This window comes from Alexandromys fortis, unplaced genomic scaffold, assembly GCF_014885135.2.
Source record: "Alexandromys fortis isolate MF-2015 unplaced genomic scaffold, M_Fortis_MF-2015_v1.1 scaffold_186, whole genome shotgun sequence".
NCBI lineage: Eukaryota > Metazoa > Chordata > Mammalia > Rodentia > Cricetidae > Alexandromys > Alexandromys fortis.
Genome location: NW_026068067.1, coordinates 1828779 through 1845509, shown reverse-complemented (window position 1 = coordinate 1845509; position 16731 = coordinate 1828779). Strand labels below are relative to the sequence as shown.

Below are 16731 nucleotides of genomic sequence, written 5' to 3'. Positions count from 1 at the left end.
TGAGCTCAACCAGATCCAGTACTGGAACATCTCCTAGGCTCCCACTGTAGTCCCCAAAGTAGCCCGACTTGGCTTGTTTCATTCTTCTGTTAGGGGCAGAAGGTGTGCGCAGAGCCAGAGAGAAAAGCCAGCACTTCTAGGCATGGCGGTCACAACGGCCGTCCAGGCTCTTGAGAGGCAGAGGCAAGAGGATCAGGAGTTCAAGGAACTACTTCAAGGGCAGCCTGGGCTACGTGACAGCCTGTCTCAAACAAACAAAAAAGCAAGACTACCAAGATAGGACATGGGTGGTTCAGCCCTGTTGTCACAGCACTCAGCTGAGGCAAGATGACCACTGCAAGTTCAAGGCCAGCCTGGGCTACAGGGCAAGGCATCCACCTTAAGCAACAAATGAAAAGACAAAACGTGAGCACGAGTCATGATTTATAGGGACAGAAGAGTGGCCGCGGTGAGCCAGGAAAAGCCACAGAGGTAGGAAAGAGACATACGGCAGCTCCAGTTCACCTTCAAGTGTGTACAGATCTGTGCACAATCAAAGGTTCTGTGAGGACTGACACAGATGCCTGTCGGAGGGTGACCCTATCTGTGCACCTCCTTGTGTGTCTTTGTGTGTGTTCACAATCATCCACATACTAGCATATGTGTTCTTGTAGCCAGGAGTGGGAAGACATGGGTGTGTACCTATACAGATATTAGGGAGTCTCTGCTCACAACTTGAAAACCAGGACTCCATATAAAGACGTATGTCCATTGCTCGTTTGTCCTTGGCTTTGTGTGCACATTTACACCTGCTGTGGTCGAGTGTGTACTGAGGAACCCATGACTCTGGGAGCTACCACTGTTTCTGTGACAGGTCCACCCATAGCCTGTCTTGGGGGTGGTGTGTGTATTGTTGGTGGTTATGAACATAGGCACACACTTTGTGGCCTTGATGGCGATATGACAGGGAGTTTTCATGTCTGAGCTTACACAGATACACACAGCCCATCTCCAGGGGCACATGTGTGCTGAGGTGTACGTTAAGAGTTGTGTGCGTGGACGTCAACGTGAATACAATGTTTATGACTTCCCCTTGGCAGTGATGGCACATGTACGTGTCTCCGCTTGTTGAGGGGCCCGCCGAGTCCACCTCAGTCCTAATGTCCATCTGAGCCCCAGGCCAGCTGCTATAAAGCCCTTCAGCAGCTCCAGCAACCAATGGATCACTGTTTCTCTTTTCTAGAAGGAGATTCCCCCCACTACCCTTCGCCTTGCCGCCCCACAGGGCCCTGCTGCTCCAAGCTTGGTTCGGCTCAATTATTTATTGACTTTAAAATTGAAGCCAATCCTAGTCTGGAAAAAAAAAAAAGGAAAGGGAGAGGGGGCTGAGAGGTGGGGGAAGAGAGGCTGAGAGTGAAATGGGGGAAGCAGAGGTAGAGGCCAGAGCCAGGGACAGAGGGACAGACAGCTAGATGGACAGAAGGACAGAGATGGCAAGAAACAGACAAAGAGCGGAAACAGAGAAACATACAAAAAAAAAGGCAGCCAGCGAGAGAGGTTGGTTGGGAAAGCAAAGACGGCAGGCGAACTATGGCAGCAGACAGGTTTGTGGAAAGAGATGTGGCTGAAAGGCAGGGACAGCCATACCCTGCTGACCGAAGGCTGCCAAGGACCCTAAGCAAAGGGGTTTCCCTGCCCACCACGCAGGGCTGGCAGACTGGTGAGACTGTGCCCACTCCCCTCCCAGGCAGCCTGGCGCGTGCAAGATGTAACTCGCACAGATTGGAGCCCATATTCCCTTCTGGAGTGCCACAGAGCCAAGCCGAGGCCATCACCCCAATCCTGGGGGCCATCCCAGTCCCTTCATAGCCTTGTCACCAGGGTATCAGCTGGCATTTTCTCTCCAGGGGGAGGTTCTTCACTTGACCCCTGGGGTGAGGAGGGTGCAAGCCCAGATGCCTGACAAGCCTATATTGGAGGCTGGCGAGCAGCCTGGGGGAAAAGGTGGCCGCTGGAGTATGGGGGTCTTTGTCCTACGAGGCCTCAAACACCAGCCACAAAGACCAGCAAACTGCCACCCTGAAGGTAGCCACAGCTCAGATCTAGATAGGTGACAAGGTCCTCCTGTGGGGGACCCAACATACGGTAGCTGACAAATTGGAGGTACAAACCCACACCGTTGTGGTGGTCAGATTGCCTGTTGATACCTGCATGTGTGTATACTGTGTGGGGCAGGCGTGGATGGGCCCCTCCACTGACACACACCTGAATGTGGTGTGTACTGGAAAACAGACCATCTCCCCTGCTCATCTGTGTTTGTGCCACACAGCCTGGCCACCATCGGCCCACAGTGGCCACACATAGATTCTAGACTCACAAATACACACCGGTACCTGGGAATACAAGACTGCTGTGTCGTCGGAACTGCAACAGACTGCATATATCTTTTTGCCCTTCCAAACGTGCCGGCATGCCCCTCACATACCTGGCAATGTATATATATACACGCATCACGGACCTGAGCTCCCACTCTAAGGTGGGGCACATTTAACACTTGTCTGACAGGGTCCTGGCTTAGCAGAGGGTGCCATTAGAGACTCAGGGCTAGCCTAGAGAGCTCCCAGACAGGCCTGACTGGCCGGCAAGGCTAAACAATCTCTACAAATCCCCTCTGCTTGCAGTCTGTCACCTGCCCTGGCCTGGTCCTGCAGGTAGCACTGTGAGGGTCCCTCTAGGTCTGCGCTGAGCTAGCTTGTGCCCCTTCAGTGCTTGGAGTCACGGCTGGGAAGAGTGGGGTGGCACACCAGGCATGTTCCAGGCCTCAGCCTCCGCTACACACTGCGCAGGGAACTTCGCTGGAGGCGGGACGCGGTCTCGCGCTCGCGCTCCCGCCGCACGCCAAGGTCGGCGCTGCTGTGCCAGAGGCTGACCCGACGGCTGATCCCAACGGGGTCGGCCTTCGGTGTCCACCGCTGCTCCCGCCTTTCCCGCCTGCGGGTGGCGGGCCGGGATTCCCTGGGGCACTTCCAGGTCCACACCGCGGCGGTCCAGGTCTCCAAGACCAGAAAGTTTGCATGGAGGAAAGTTTGGGGCTGGGGAGCCGCGTCTGCAAACGTCCAGGATCCGCAGAGAGGCGCGGCCCGGGCTGGCAGCACGCCCGTCCCTCCCTCCCCTCCCCTGCCCCTCCGAAATTTGGGAGCCCCGCCATTTTCTCAGCCCCGCTCCCATGCGAGGCCTGAACAAAGACTTTGGGGAGACGCCCGGGCCGCTCGGGGCACCCCAGCCGCGCGCAGAGCTGTCGCCCTCACGCCCGCCACTGCCACCCCGGGGGCCGCCGCGTCGCGCCGCGCTCAGGGAACGCTGCCCGCCCGCCCGCGCTCCCCGGCGCCCCGGGGCCACTCTGCCTCCTGCCGCCGTGTCACCCTGCCTGCCCGCGCCTGCCACCACGCCGCACCGCCGCGCAGCAGCAGGGGTCCGCTGTCCGCCGCGCCCCGCCGCGCGCACTCGCCCCCCTCGCCCACTCTCCACGCACTCCCGCCGCGCGCCCTGGGGCAGCGCCCCGCGCCCCGCCCGCAGCCCGCGCGCCTGCGGGGACCCCGGCCCGGCCCTCCCGGGGCGCGGGGGCGGCGGCCGGTACCTGGGTGAGGCAGTACGGGGAGTACATCGCTGGGCGCCCGGGCGCGAGCGCGGAGGCCGGCCGCGGCGAGGGCAGGCCCGGCAGGCGGCGTCGCGCTGGCTGGCACTCGGGCTCCGGCTCCGCTGCTTCGGCCTCCGCCGCGCGGCGCCCGCCCGGCCCGCGGCCCCGCTCGGCCCACCGCCGCTCCGCGCTCACAGGCTCGGCCCCGCGGGCTCCGGGCCGCCGCCGCGCTCGCCGCTGCCTCTCGCGTCCGCCGCCGCCGCCGCCGCGCGTCTACTCCATGCCGCCGCCGCTCGGCCGGTCGCCCTCGCCCGCCACCGCCGCCGCCGCCGCCGCCGCCGCCGCGCTGTGAAAGTGAAAGTTTAGACAAAGTTTGGAAGCGGCGCACTCCGGGGAGAGGGAGCGGGCGGGCGGCGCGGGCGGGAGGAGGGGCGCGGGGAGGAGCGGGCGGGGCGGGTGAGCGCGGCCGGCGCGCACACACATGCACACACGCGCGCACACACACACAGACACACACGCACACATACAGACACACACACGCGGGGACGCACACCGACGCGGCCGCCCCGACACGTGCTGGCCGGCGTTCGGGCGCCGACACACGCTGACACGCAGCGGGGCTTGGATGGGCACAAATGTCACGGAGGAACGTAGGGCCTGTTCCTTATGGAGTCACACCAAAGGGAGGTGCACACCGGGCACAGACACAACCAAGATCCACACACCACCTACTGTCACATGTCCCAATGCCGACCGATGCTGAGAGCCATACAAACATACATACACGTGTCACACATGTTCCTGCGGACTGATACACGTATGATCACACAACCATACCTTGTCACACTCCAGACACACAATGACACACCAACACACAGCCAAGCCAAAATATCTTGGCAGGCAGCTGTGACGATCCACCCAGACACGGGGTGACACTGATAAAAAGGATGCACTAACACATTGCAACTCCCATACAAAGGACACAGAGTGTCGCTGTACAGGGGCACACACATCACACATTTTGCTGCCCAGCCCTAGGGCACACTGATCTATAATCCTGATAACCAAACCTTAGAGACTCTTCCAAATATCTCTCTCTCTCTCTCTCTCTCTCTCTCTCTCTCTCTCTCTCTCTCACACACACACACACACACACACACACACTTCATATGCCTCCCATACCTTTGCACGTGTCCTGGGACTTAGGAGCATTATCTGTATTGTGGTTGTGCTCCAGTTCCTGTTGCAGGCCCAGGACTCCCCATTTCCACTGCAGATGGGAATGAGGTGGGTGGGTTGGCACATGTCTGTAATGCCTGCATGCAGAAGCTTCAACAGAAAGATCATGAGTGCACTGTAGCCTCCCCCCCCCCCCCAGATTACATAGTTTGAGGTTGGCTTGGCCTGTATAGCGAGACCCTGTTTCAAAAACCAAAAAAGCAAACAACAGAAGGAGAAAGGAAGAAGGGGTTAAGAGGGATAGGTAGGTCCTGGAAACCCTGGAGCAGGGCACAGAGAACTGTTGGGTGACCCCAGGCTGGGTGGGGAGGCTTTGCCTGAAGTCCCCAGGCAGCTCCTGTCAAGACAGAGCTCCTTCCTACTGCCAGGTGCAGCCAGCACCTTGTTGGCCTCCTGGGCCAAGAGCTGTGGCAATTCTCAGCAATGCATTGTCTGTCGGGGGTGGTTTAGGTGCCCAGGTGTGCGTGGGTGGGTGTGTAGGGGCTAGCAGGCATGAGAATGTGCACATATAAACGTCCCTGAATGCTATGCCCCTTGTCCCAGAACCTCTGAGATTGGTCATTCGGAGATGTGCCTGGGATGTCTGGTGTGGGTTTGAGCACAGTTTTGTGTGCTCAGTGTATTCTGAGTAGTGACATGGGTGTGGCTGTACTCAGGAGGTGTCTGTGAGTCAGCAAAGGTGCCTTCCACTCCCTAAGCCACTCACTGGGACATAACGGGACAGGGAGCACCGGTCATTGATGGGAATCTTAGTGTGACAGCAGGTGAGGCCACAGGACACCTGGGTGAGTGTGTCAGCATTGATCAAACATATCAGTGTGGCCCCCTTGGATATCTGTGACAGGGTTTCCCTATATGTCCCAGAGTGTGCGTGACCAGCGGGTGAGTATCCAAGAGTCCCTGAGGGGCTGCGTGGGAGCAGGTTATCTGTGTATGTTTCCCAGCCGTGGAAAAAACCTGAGTGTACCAGAGTGGGCCAGGGATGGGTGTCTGTGTCAGCCCACTCCTGTAAATGTATATAAGACCATGTCAGTGTGGGTTTCAGACCATGCTAACATGACAGACTCCGTCTGAGTATATATGTGTGTGTACCAGGGATTTGAGATCTCTGTCAGGTATCTGCCTATGTGTTAGCCCATGTCAGTATGACTATATCCACGTGTTCAAGCTCAAGGTCATCCTGTCTGCACAGCCCATAGCAATGTATACGGTCACTGTGTGTCAAGCATGTTTCCGTGTGTGTCCGTGTGTATACCTGTGGGGTGTGTGTGTGTGTGTGCTTGTGTGTGTGGGCCAAGGAGGACATACTTGTACTTCTGTGTCTATGTGTGTGAAAAGCATGCAGGACTGAGATGTGGTTGATAAAGTGCTCCCCTAGCATGAAGCTCTGGCTTCAATCTCCAGGACAACATAAGCCAGTCGCGGTGGCACACATTGATCATCCCAACACTCTGGAGACAAAGTTCAAGGTTATTCTTGTCTACACATCGAGCTGGAGGCCAGTCTGGGCTATGTGAGACCCTATCTCAAAAGCCAAAATAGTATGCCTATAGTCATATACATACACATATGCATTCACAAGGGAAGGACAGTCTGTCTGTGGTGGATATGCTTGCCTAAAGACATCAGCCTTTATTCATCTGTTTTACTAGGTGGATGTGTGTACCTGTGTGTCCTGAAGCAGGGTCTCTCCAGGAATGTAGTGTGCCTGTCGTTCCTGCTTGGGTCCGTTGATCCAGGCCTGCCCCTGCACTCACGGTGGCTGCCAGCGAGGCAAGGATGCAGGCCCTGGCAGAGGGAGGGAATTGATATGTCCTTAAAAATTCAAGGGCTTCTCGTAAACAGAAACTTTTAACACCCGGTTAAAGTTTCAGGGCTGCCACAGAGGAGGGGGAGGGGCTCCAAAGCAAGAGGGGGGCTGAAAGTGAGGGGGCTATATGAGGCTAGGGGGTGCAGTGAGAATGAGGGTCTGGGAGGGATTGCTGGAAGGAAGAGGGGGTCTGGGGACTAAAGAGAGTGAGAGAGAAGGAGGGCTCCAGAATGGGGACCCCAGAGAGGCTGTGCTGTCTGACAGATGGGCCAGGAGGGGCCAGGACTGCGGGGATCCAGGACCTGGACTGCTGGGAGAGAGACAAAGATGTAGGGCTCTGTTTGGTGGTGGGGGAGTCAACTTGTCCTTCACACACAGCAGACAACAGCCCTGCACACACAAAAAACACAATAGCAACCATTCACACACACATTACACAATATTAACCTTTCACAGGCACACAATAAATCACATGAACTCTGCACACACACCACACATCAACACTTGCCAAACTTACTAAACAACATCTACCCTGTCACAAGTACACGTGCACATCAACCCCTCACACACACACAACACATAAGACAATATCGACCCCCTCAACTGAACATCAACCCTGAAAACACAGACACTATATACATGCACAACATCAACCTTTCATACACACATATAACACACGACACTGTCAACCCCTCACACACATACACACACACAAACCAAACAGCATCAACCCTTCATACACACACATACAACACACGACACTGTCAACCCCTCACACACACACACACCAGACAACATCAACCCTTTACACACACATACTGCACAATATCAGCTCTGGAAACACATACACTAGACAACATGAACCCATCATACAAACACACATGCACATCGACCCTTCAGATACACATGACACACCGCCAATCCTACACTTACACTAGAAAATATCAACCCTGTGTACACACACACACTATAACATGAACTTTTCAAACACTCACTGTACAACAGCACACACACACACCCCGCACAACTCCCATACATATACACCACACATTAACCCTTCATTCACACACCCTTTCACTTGCACATACACACTCTAGTCTTCATTTGCACACAACACCCATTTTGCACTCTCACATAGCTCCCAGCTTCCACTCACACACCAATGCTACATTCACACACGCAGCCATGCTACAGTTTTACACACCCCACAACATCCACCTTTCCATCTAGACACGACATCCATAGTGTGCGCGCACACACTCACACTCTCCCGTCCTCACACGCGCAGTCCGTCCTTTCATTCTCTCATACACAGCATCCCTATTTCCACCCATGCACTGGAACTCACACCGTAACACCTCCCTGTGTTCACATATGCATGCTTCTCCTTACGTTCACACACACACACTCACTGTGTCCATCTACGCCCACATAACCAGCCCTTCTATTCACACACATTTGTGCTCATCTTACCCACACTCAGACCCCGTCTTTAATACTGCGTGCATCCCCACACATACACAGGGACAGCGTCACCATGTTCTGAGCCTTCACAGCTGGCAGCTGCAAGAGGGTGTTTCTCTCAGGGAAGCAGAGTAAGTAGCCCAGCCTTCTTGTCTCCCAGAGCCCAGATCTGAGGGCACACCTGGCCCTGAAGAAATTGAGAAGGAGGGGGCACTACCAGGGGGCTGGGCACAGCTGGGGTGTCACAGCTGGAATCCCCCACATTCCTCCTTGCCAGCTGCCCACCTGGCTACAGCTGGCAGCAGGTGTGTTCTTCCCATGCAGGTGTTGGAGAGCGAGAAGCAAGCTCATGGCATTGCCTGCCAGGATGCCGGCAGCAGTGGGGGAGGGAGGGCTTAAACATCTGGGCTTCATCAGCCACATCCTGGGCCACAGAAGGTGGGGCTGGGCAATACTGGGCTCCAGAGCTGCTTGGCAGCGGGGGAGGGGGCTCTTGGGAAAGTAGGCACACACCCAGCATAGAAGGTAAGCAAGTATCTCAACTGTGGGTGCTGCCAGGCAAAGAGAAAGGGGTGCTCCAATTCCTCCTTGAAATATGGGGGTACCCTCTTCACGATCTAATCCTATGCCCAGCCTGGCAGGTCCCTGAGGGACTGCAGCCATGCTCACTTCTTTGAGTTGTGGCCAAGTAGGAGGAATCATGGCTCCCCACTTCCAAGGTGTAGCTGAAGGCCTTGGTGTTGGCCTGTCTGGAATCTCACTGCCACACACACGCAGGACCATAGAAATGCGCAGGCATAGTCAGATGGGACACAGCTCAGTTGGTAAAGGGCTTGGCTAGCATGCATGAAGCCCTAGGCTCCATTCCCAGCACCACATAAAACAGGCATGAAAAAAAAAAAAAAACAGGCATGAAGTTTATTTCAGACCAAGTACCATAGAAGTGGAGGCTGGGGGATCAGGAATTCAAGATCACCCTCCACTACATAATGAACTTGAATCTTCCTTGGACTGCACAAGACCCAGCAGGATGGTTCCGTGGGTAAAACTGCTTACCATCAAACCTGATGACCTGAGTTACATCCCTGAGACCCGCCGACTCTGGTTATCCTCTGACCTCCACACGTGCAAGCACACATATATACACGTGAGTAAATAAAATTAAAAACAGAAAACAGGGCCTGGAGATTGCTCAGCAGTTAAGAGTGCTGCTGCCCTTCCAAAGGACCTGAGTTCCATCACAGAGTTTACCTCATTTTCCACCAGTTCAAATGGATCCCATGCCCTCTTCTGGCGCCTGTGGGTACTGCACACACAAGACACATACACATGAAAATAAAATAAAAGCATTTTAAATGTCAAAGGGGGGGGGGCGGGATGGGGGTGTAAGACAAATTAAGTCCTAGGTTTAATCCCCAGTGCCTCATACATTGGATGTGGTGGCCCTTGTCTAAATCAGGAGAATCAGAAGTCCAAGGTCATTCTTGGCTATACTGCAGATTTGAGGCCAGACTTGGCTATATGAAACACTGTCTCATGAAGCAGGATCAACTGGAACCACACAAGAATCAGGCACAGCAGCACACGTCCATAATCCCAGCTCTCACCAGGAGGATCCTGAGTTCCTTTGCGTTGTTTTGTTTGGGATAGGGTCTCACTATGTAGCTCTAGCCGTCCTGGAACTTGCTGTGTAGATCACCCTGGCCTTGAACTCACCAAGATCTGCCTGCCTCCGCCTCCTAGATGCTGGAGTTAAAGGTGTGTGTCACCTCATCTGGTCTGAGGATATTGAATTTAAGGTTAGACTAAGCAACAAGGCCCTGTCTCAAAAAAAGTTTTAAAAAGTCAGGAGATGGTGGCACATGCCTTTAATCCCAGCATTCAGGAGGCAGAGACAGGCAGATTTCTGTGAGTCTGAAGTCAGTCTGGTCTACAGAGTGAATTCCAGGACAGCTAGAAATGTTATATAAAGAAACCTTGTCTCAGAAAACAAACAAACAAAAAAGTCTAAAAAAGTTAAACACACGCACATGCACATACATCATGATGGTCACCAGACACAGAGGCATGTGTCTGTAATCCCAATACCCAGAAGACTGAGGCAGGAGGAAGGAATCTGAGGCCAGACTGAATAACCTAGGGAGAGCATATCTTTAAAATTAGAGCGGACTTGGGAGCTGAGTTGTGGTGCACCCTTTTAATCCCAGCATTCAGGAGGCAGAGACAAGCAGATCTCTAAGTGAGGCCAGCTTGGTCTAGAGTGAGTTCCAGGACCAGCCAGGGATACATGGAGAAGCTCTGTCTTGAAAAACAAAACAAACAAACAAAGTGGAGGTAGGTGATACCTGCAGAGAAGTCATTTGGTAAAGCAAGCGTGAGGAACTGAGTTGAATCCCCAGAATCCACATAAAAAAGCTGAACACGGTGGTGCACGCTTGTAACCCTAGCAGCGGGAGACAAGACAGGCGGGTCCCTGAGGCTTAGTCTACCTGGCAAAGTCCAGGCCTCTCAGAAAACAAAGAGGGGACTAGAGAGAAGTTAAGAACACTTGCTCTTGCAAAGGACCTGGGCTTGTTTCCCAGCACCCACATGGTAGCTCACAGCCATCCAAAACTCCAGTTCCAGGGATCTGGTGCTTCTTCTGACCTCTGAAGGCACCAGGCATGTACATGGTGTGCATAGATACATACAAGCAAAACACTCATACAAACAAATAAATCCAGAAGGAAGGAAGGAAGAAAGGAAGGAAGGAAGGAGAAAGGAAGGAAGGAAGGAAGGAAGGAAGGAAGAAAAGAAAGAAAGAAAGAAAGAAAGAAAGAAAGAAGAAGGGAAGGAAGGAAGGAAAGGGGGCAGCAAGCTGACTCATTAGTTAGAGGCACGTGGCACCATCTCTACATGTGTGCTATGCCATGCACGTTCTCTCCCCTTACAAAATAAGTAGACATAATTATTTAAAAGAGAGGCCCAACAAGATGGGTCATTGAGTAAAGGTACTTAACAACCTGAATCCAATCCTTGGAACCACACTATGGAAGGAGAAAGCCACCTCCTCCAAGTTGTCTTCTGATTCCCACACACATGCCATGACACATGTACCCAGCCACATACATATGCTCGCACACAATAAATAACTGTAAAGAAAAAAAAATCCAAGTGCACAACACCTAAGGAACAAAGTTGATCTCTGCCCTCCATGAGTGGGGGCACACAATATACCCACATGAGCACACACCCACGCATACAAAGAAAACACGCCAGAGCATCATTTCTGGGCACACACACAGACACAAACATCCCCAAATCACAGGAGGAGACCCACACCCTACCAGCACAGCTTCCCAGGGTGCAAGAGACACACCCATACTTGTCTATGGTACAACCTGGCCAGCACCTCCTGGAGCCACTGGTCACATAGGGTTAGGGAAATGTTTCATTTGCAGCTGGCCGGAGACCCGCCCACCCTGGTAACCTGGTCCCTGGTCCTGAATAGGGCCTCTGTGTTGCCTCTGGGGCAGCCAGCAACAACACTCAACTGGGCCAGAGTGTGAGATGTCCAGAGGAGGTAAGGCCACACTGACTGAGCCGCGTATGTTGGAACTGAGTGAGGCCTCTGTGGCCAACTACCTACAGCTGGAATTGTACTCCATCTTTGTTGCTTCTAGATGCTTCTCCCCAAACCAGCCAGGGGGAAAAGGAAACAAAGAAATCTTATGGCCCAGCCTATGTCCATGTCTCAGGAAATGTCAGTGTGAACCCCTAGTTTGTCTGCCCTAAGGGAATCCCCTCAGTTCTTTGTGTAGGATCTAGGTAGGCATAGCCTTCTGGTACATGCTTTCAAGTACAACCGCTGTCATACTGTCAACTGCACACAGCTACAGTCACTACCACGGTGTTGCCTAGACAGCTACACTGCCTGCCATCCCCTCAGCCACACTATCCCATACAGAAATACCATCGGACAACTCCAGTGACGTGTGATCAGCCCCACAATCTTACCCATCCTCTCGGTTGCCCTGACAATCTGACCCCAGACTATATCAATGTCACCCCGACACGCTCAGCCTGCATGTCCCTGCAGCTGTCCGAGTAAGGAGCAGGTCCAGTCTCTGCACTCCCAGGGCGGGGCACACAGCTGTCCTCAGATCAAGGTGGCTCCGATGACACGATACAACCTTGCGGTCACAGTGAGCTACAGGCCACACTGTCCAGTCCTATTGCAAGTGACAGCTGTCCATTTCACCCAGCATCACACCGTACCCACAGTCTGGACAGAGTTACAATGAAATAGGGTGATAATGTCACACCACAGCTACAAGGACATCCTCTCATACAACAATCTCCCTTCCCACAGTCTGTCACAACGTTTAAACAGCCTCCTAGCCATCCCAACAAGCTGCTGGGATGTTTGTTAACAGGCTGACACCGCCGGCCTGTGATTGTCCTCAGGACTCCCCAGACCTGAGTCTTGGAGACTGGGACAGACAGGCTGAAATCCTGTCTGCCTTCTACTGGGAGCTAACAGAGTAGGGAGCCACTAACAGAAGCGCAGCTGTTGTCAGTAGGTGCCAGCCCCCCCTTCATGAATATTCATCAGCTGGGGCTCTCCCGAACCTGTAGGGAGTCCAAGGTCCCAAGCAGCTGGGCATCCCCTTCTGTGCCAGGAGGCCCTCAGGTGAGGGGGGCTCTGCCAGAACTCTGTAGTCCTTGGAACCCACACCTATGTATATATGAGTCAAGGGTGTGAGAACATGGACCCCAGACATCCAAACTCCAAATCACACCTGATTTACCCATCAGGACACACCAAGCATAGCAGTAGGCAACGTGAACTCAGCAGCACTCCACATACACAACCATGCCACATGGGCACCCAGTCACATGAGCATAAACACGCGGGCACACCATGACAACATCAGCACTCACCATCACAGGCAGAAATGCTACACACACGCACACACACACACACATGCATTTCCTAAGTTATGAGCAGAATGACCCAAAAGTAACAACCACCAGCTTACTGTGTGGTGCTGACAGGAACCCCTCAACCCACTAAGCAAGCGCTGCACCTTAACTACCTCACTCAACTTTTTGTTTGTTTATTTATTTATTTTTCAAGACAGGTTTTCTCTGTGTAACAGCTCTGGCTGTCCTGGAACTCGCTTTGTAGACCAGGCTGACCTCGAACTCAATGAGATCCTCCTGCCTCTGCCTCCTGAGTGCTGGGATTGAAGGCGTGCACCACGGCACCTTTTTATATCTTGTTACACTTATTTATTATTTCTGCGTACGAACATGTGTAGGCATTTACTTGTGGTCACAAGTCTGTGGAGATCAGAGGACTTGTGGAAATGTGTTCTCCTTCCACCAAGTGTCCTCCGGAGCAACCTCTTGTAAAACACACAGCCATCCAAGCATTTGCACAAATTGGAACAAATTTGCACAGTTCACCAACCATCAAATACAAAAGCACAAATATAGAACTATCTCCCAGAACCCTACAATCTTTCCCTCTCTCCTTCCCTCCCTCTCCCCCACTCTCCTTCCTTCTCCCACTTCTCTCTCCCCTCCCCCACCCTGAACTTGAACTTTATAGGTGGGAAGTCTAGGGCACTGAGAGTCAAGGGACTTTGAAGATGGAAGCCCCTCCTGACTCCAGGCAGAGGCTACGACCGGGCGCCCCCTTCTGGCCCAGTCCTGAAAGAGCGTGCGGGGCCGCGGTGGCGCGCGGGGTGGGCACGCGCCTGATGTAACCATGGCACCCTCTTGGCACGCGCGGCCCGCGCGCGGGGAGGGCGGGGCGGGCGCGTTGCCATGGCGCCGGCCGGCCTCCTGAATGCCGCATTGTTCACAGCGGCGCCCCGGTTGGGCTGTCCCGGACCCACCCGGACCCACCCGGACCCACCCGGGCTGGCAGGGATGGAGAGAAGGAAAGACACCAGAGATGGAGTGAAACGAATATGGAGAGACAGTGATAGAGGGAGAAATGCGGAGTTGAAGATAGGAAGGGAGAGGTGGACAGAGACATAAAAGATTTAGGGCTGGGAGACACGGAAAGAGAAGGCGGCGTGGAAGAAATAGGTCTTATAAGGAAGAGAAAGGGGACAGTGACACACGCGTGTAAATCCTACAGGGGTAGCCAAGGCTCAAGAGTTCTAGGCCAACATCAGTTACATGGCGAGACCCTGTCTCGGGCTGGGAGGGGGTGATGAAGCAGGGAGGAGTAGCTGAGGAGGTGCAATCATGAGGGCCTGAGTTCTACTCCTTAGCACCCATGTACAAAAGCAGGCATGTAGGGGAGCACAGGTCTGGAAGCCTGGGAAGGCAGAGGCAGGTGGAAACAGGGGAGGCTGGCCAGCTAGCCTTCCCGATTCAGCAAAAGACCCTGAGCTGAAAACATAAGGCGGGAAGCTGGGTGTGGTGGTGAGCACCTTTAGTCCCAGCACAGGCAGGCAGAATTCTGTGAATTCCAGGCCAGTCTGGTCAACACGGAGAGTTTCAGGCTGAACAAGGCTAAATAGTGACACCCAGTCTGAGAAGGAAAGGTGTGGAAACTCTTGAGGAAGACAACTGAGGTCAACCTCTGGCCTCCATACATGTGTGTGTGCACATGCACGCGCACACACACAGCACATGCGTGTGCTACAGAAAGGGGCAAGTAGGAGAGATACATGGATGGAGAAAGTAACGTTTAGAATCCAAGAGGAAGAGATTGGGAGATGAGAGTGACTTCCTGGAGAGAGAGAGATACACAGAGGAGGAAGGCTGGAGGGAGACCAAACAAGAGCAGGGCCAGCAAGAAGATGGAGAGCGGGTTTGCCAGGAGAGCATCCAGACGCAGGAGCCAGTGAGGAAGATGAAGGACAGCACCCAGACACAAGGGCTTCACGGTGCTCCTTGATGTGCCTGGCTGTAGGATGAGGCAGGGATGGGACCACAAGTTAGAGGAATCTGGGTTCAGAGAGGCTAGTGGGTCTGTGCGTGGGCTGACAAAGAGCCAGATGTATCTAGGCACAGGGAACGTCCCAAGAGAGGCCTAGAGAGTCACCCCTGGTCCCTGCTTCAAGTTTCTAGTCCTCACTGCGGTGTCCCCTCTCTGCTGACTCAACTTGACACTCCCAGAATGTCCCCCTTGTCCTGTTACTAAGGCATCGTTCATATAGAAACACGGCCTTCCTGACACTGCTCCTGACTCCAGAACACCTTTCCCTAGGTATTCGTCCTTACAGTACTTATGGGACACCCATGGCCGCCTCTTGACATAATCATGGGCACATATGATATATGACAGGAACTCTACTACATGTCAGATTAATACCTCGGAGACACAGAGAACACATTGGTAGCCAAGGCATGGTGGCACACATCTTCAATTCCAGCACTCTGGAGGCAGAAGCAGGCAGATCTCTGTGAGTTCAAGGCCAGCCTGGTCTACAGAGTGAGTTCAAAGACAGCCAGGGATACATAGAGGATATTCCGTCTCAAAAAAAAAAATTACACGCCTTTACAGGTTACAGGGACTGCTGTCACGGGGCCACCCATCTCCTTTCCAGATGTTCTTCAACGTCCTTCTACCTGTCCAAGAGACGCTTTTGTAGGACTGCGGGGGCACTGGGCTCACTATCCAGATTTGAGCGGTGGGAACTGAAGACCATGGGTCCTCACATGCAGTTTGGGGTGGAGGAGGAGAGTAAGAAAGTTACTCCCAGTCTCCCTCAAAAAAGTTGGGTCACGCCAGTCTTTGTGGCCCCACAGCTAGGTCAGTCGAGCCCAAATCTAGACCAAGGGCGGCCCCTGGTGGTCAAATGTCGTCTCTACAGTGATCTTTAGGGGTTGTGATTGAAGGCTTAATTATAGAGATAGGTCCAGGACGAGCACACAGAGATCAGAGCCCAGATCCAGAACTCAGATGACGTAATCTCTGTCCTAGAATTCATAATCACAGTCTAGGTCGAGCCGTAGAGCACCTGCTTAGAACCCTCCAGTGAAATTCTGGGGACAGGTATGGGCGGGCAGTAGAGCTTTTACCTAGTCTGGGCAAGGTTCTGTCTCCAGTATCAGAAAGAAGAAGACTCTAGACGCCAATAGTTCTGAGATGTAGAAAACCAGATCCAAGAATTCAGGACCCAGAATCTAAAACCCAGATCCATTTTCTAGAATCCAAAAGTCTAGAATTTCCAGGCAGTGGTGGCACACGCCTTTGATCTCAGCACTCCGGAGGTAGAGGCAGGAGGATCTCTATGAGTTTGAGACCAGCCTGGTCTACAGAGTGAGTTTCAGAACAGCCCAGGTCTGTTACACAGAGAAACCCTGTCTTGGGGGAGGGGGAAGTCTCAATTCCATTGTTCATAACTGGAATCTTGAACTGAGAATACAGTTCCAAGAACAGAGAAACCAAAAACAGGCCTGTAATATTTGGAGCCCTGGGTCTTTGTCAGAACTCTCTGGATCAGAGCTGGGCTATTGAGAGCAGGAACAGACTGAAGGGGCAGGAGAGAATCAAGGGTGGATGTCCACAGCCTCTGCCAGCTGCGTCTCTCTCTTTCTCTCTCTCTCTCTCTCTCTCTCTCTCTCTCTCTCTCTCTCTCTCTCTCTCTCTCTC

The 16731-nt window shown here is 53.5% G+C and overlaps 1 protein-coding gene across 4 annotated transcripts in view; it reads right to left on the bottom strand.

The window, feature by feature from the left end:
* Nfix (nuclear factor I X) overlaps positions 1-3933 on the bottom strand; it is a 94473-nt gene extending 90540 nt beyond the window's left edge. For 3 of the 4 annotated variants that reach the window (XM_050120804.1, XM_050120808.1, XM_050120809.1), the window contains exon 1: positions 3617-3932. In XM_050120804.1, the coding sequence (XP_049976761.1) occupies positions 3617-3643 (27 nt within the window). In that variant the 5' untranslated portion in view covers positions 3644-3932. Of the gene's footprint in view, positions 1-3616 lie in introns of all 4 variants that reach the window. The other variant, XM_050120806.1, reaches the window with a different exon arrangement.
* Between the last annotated feature and the right edge of the window lie 12798 nt (positions 3934-16731).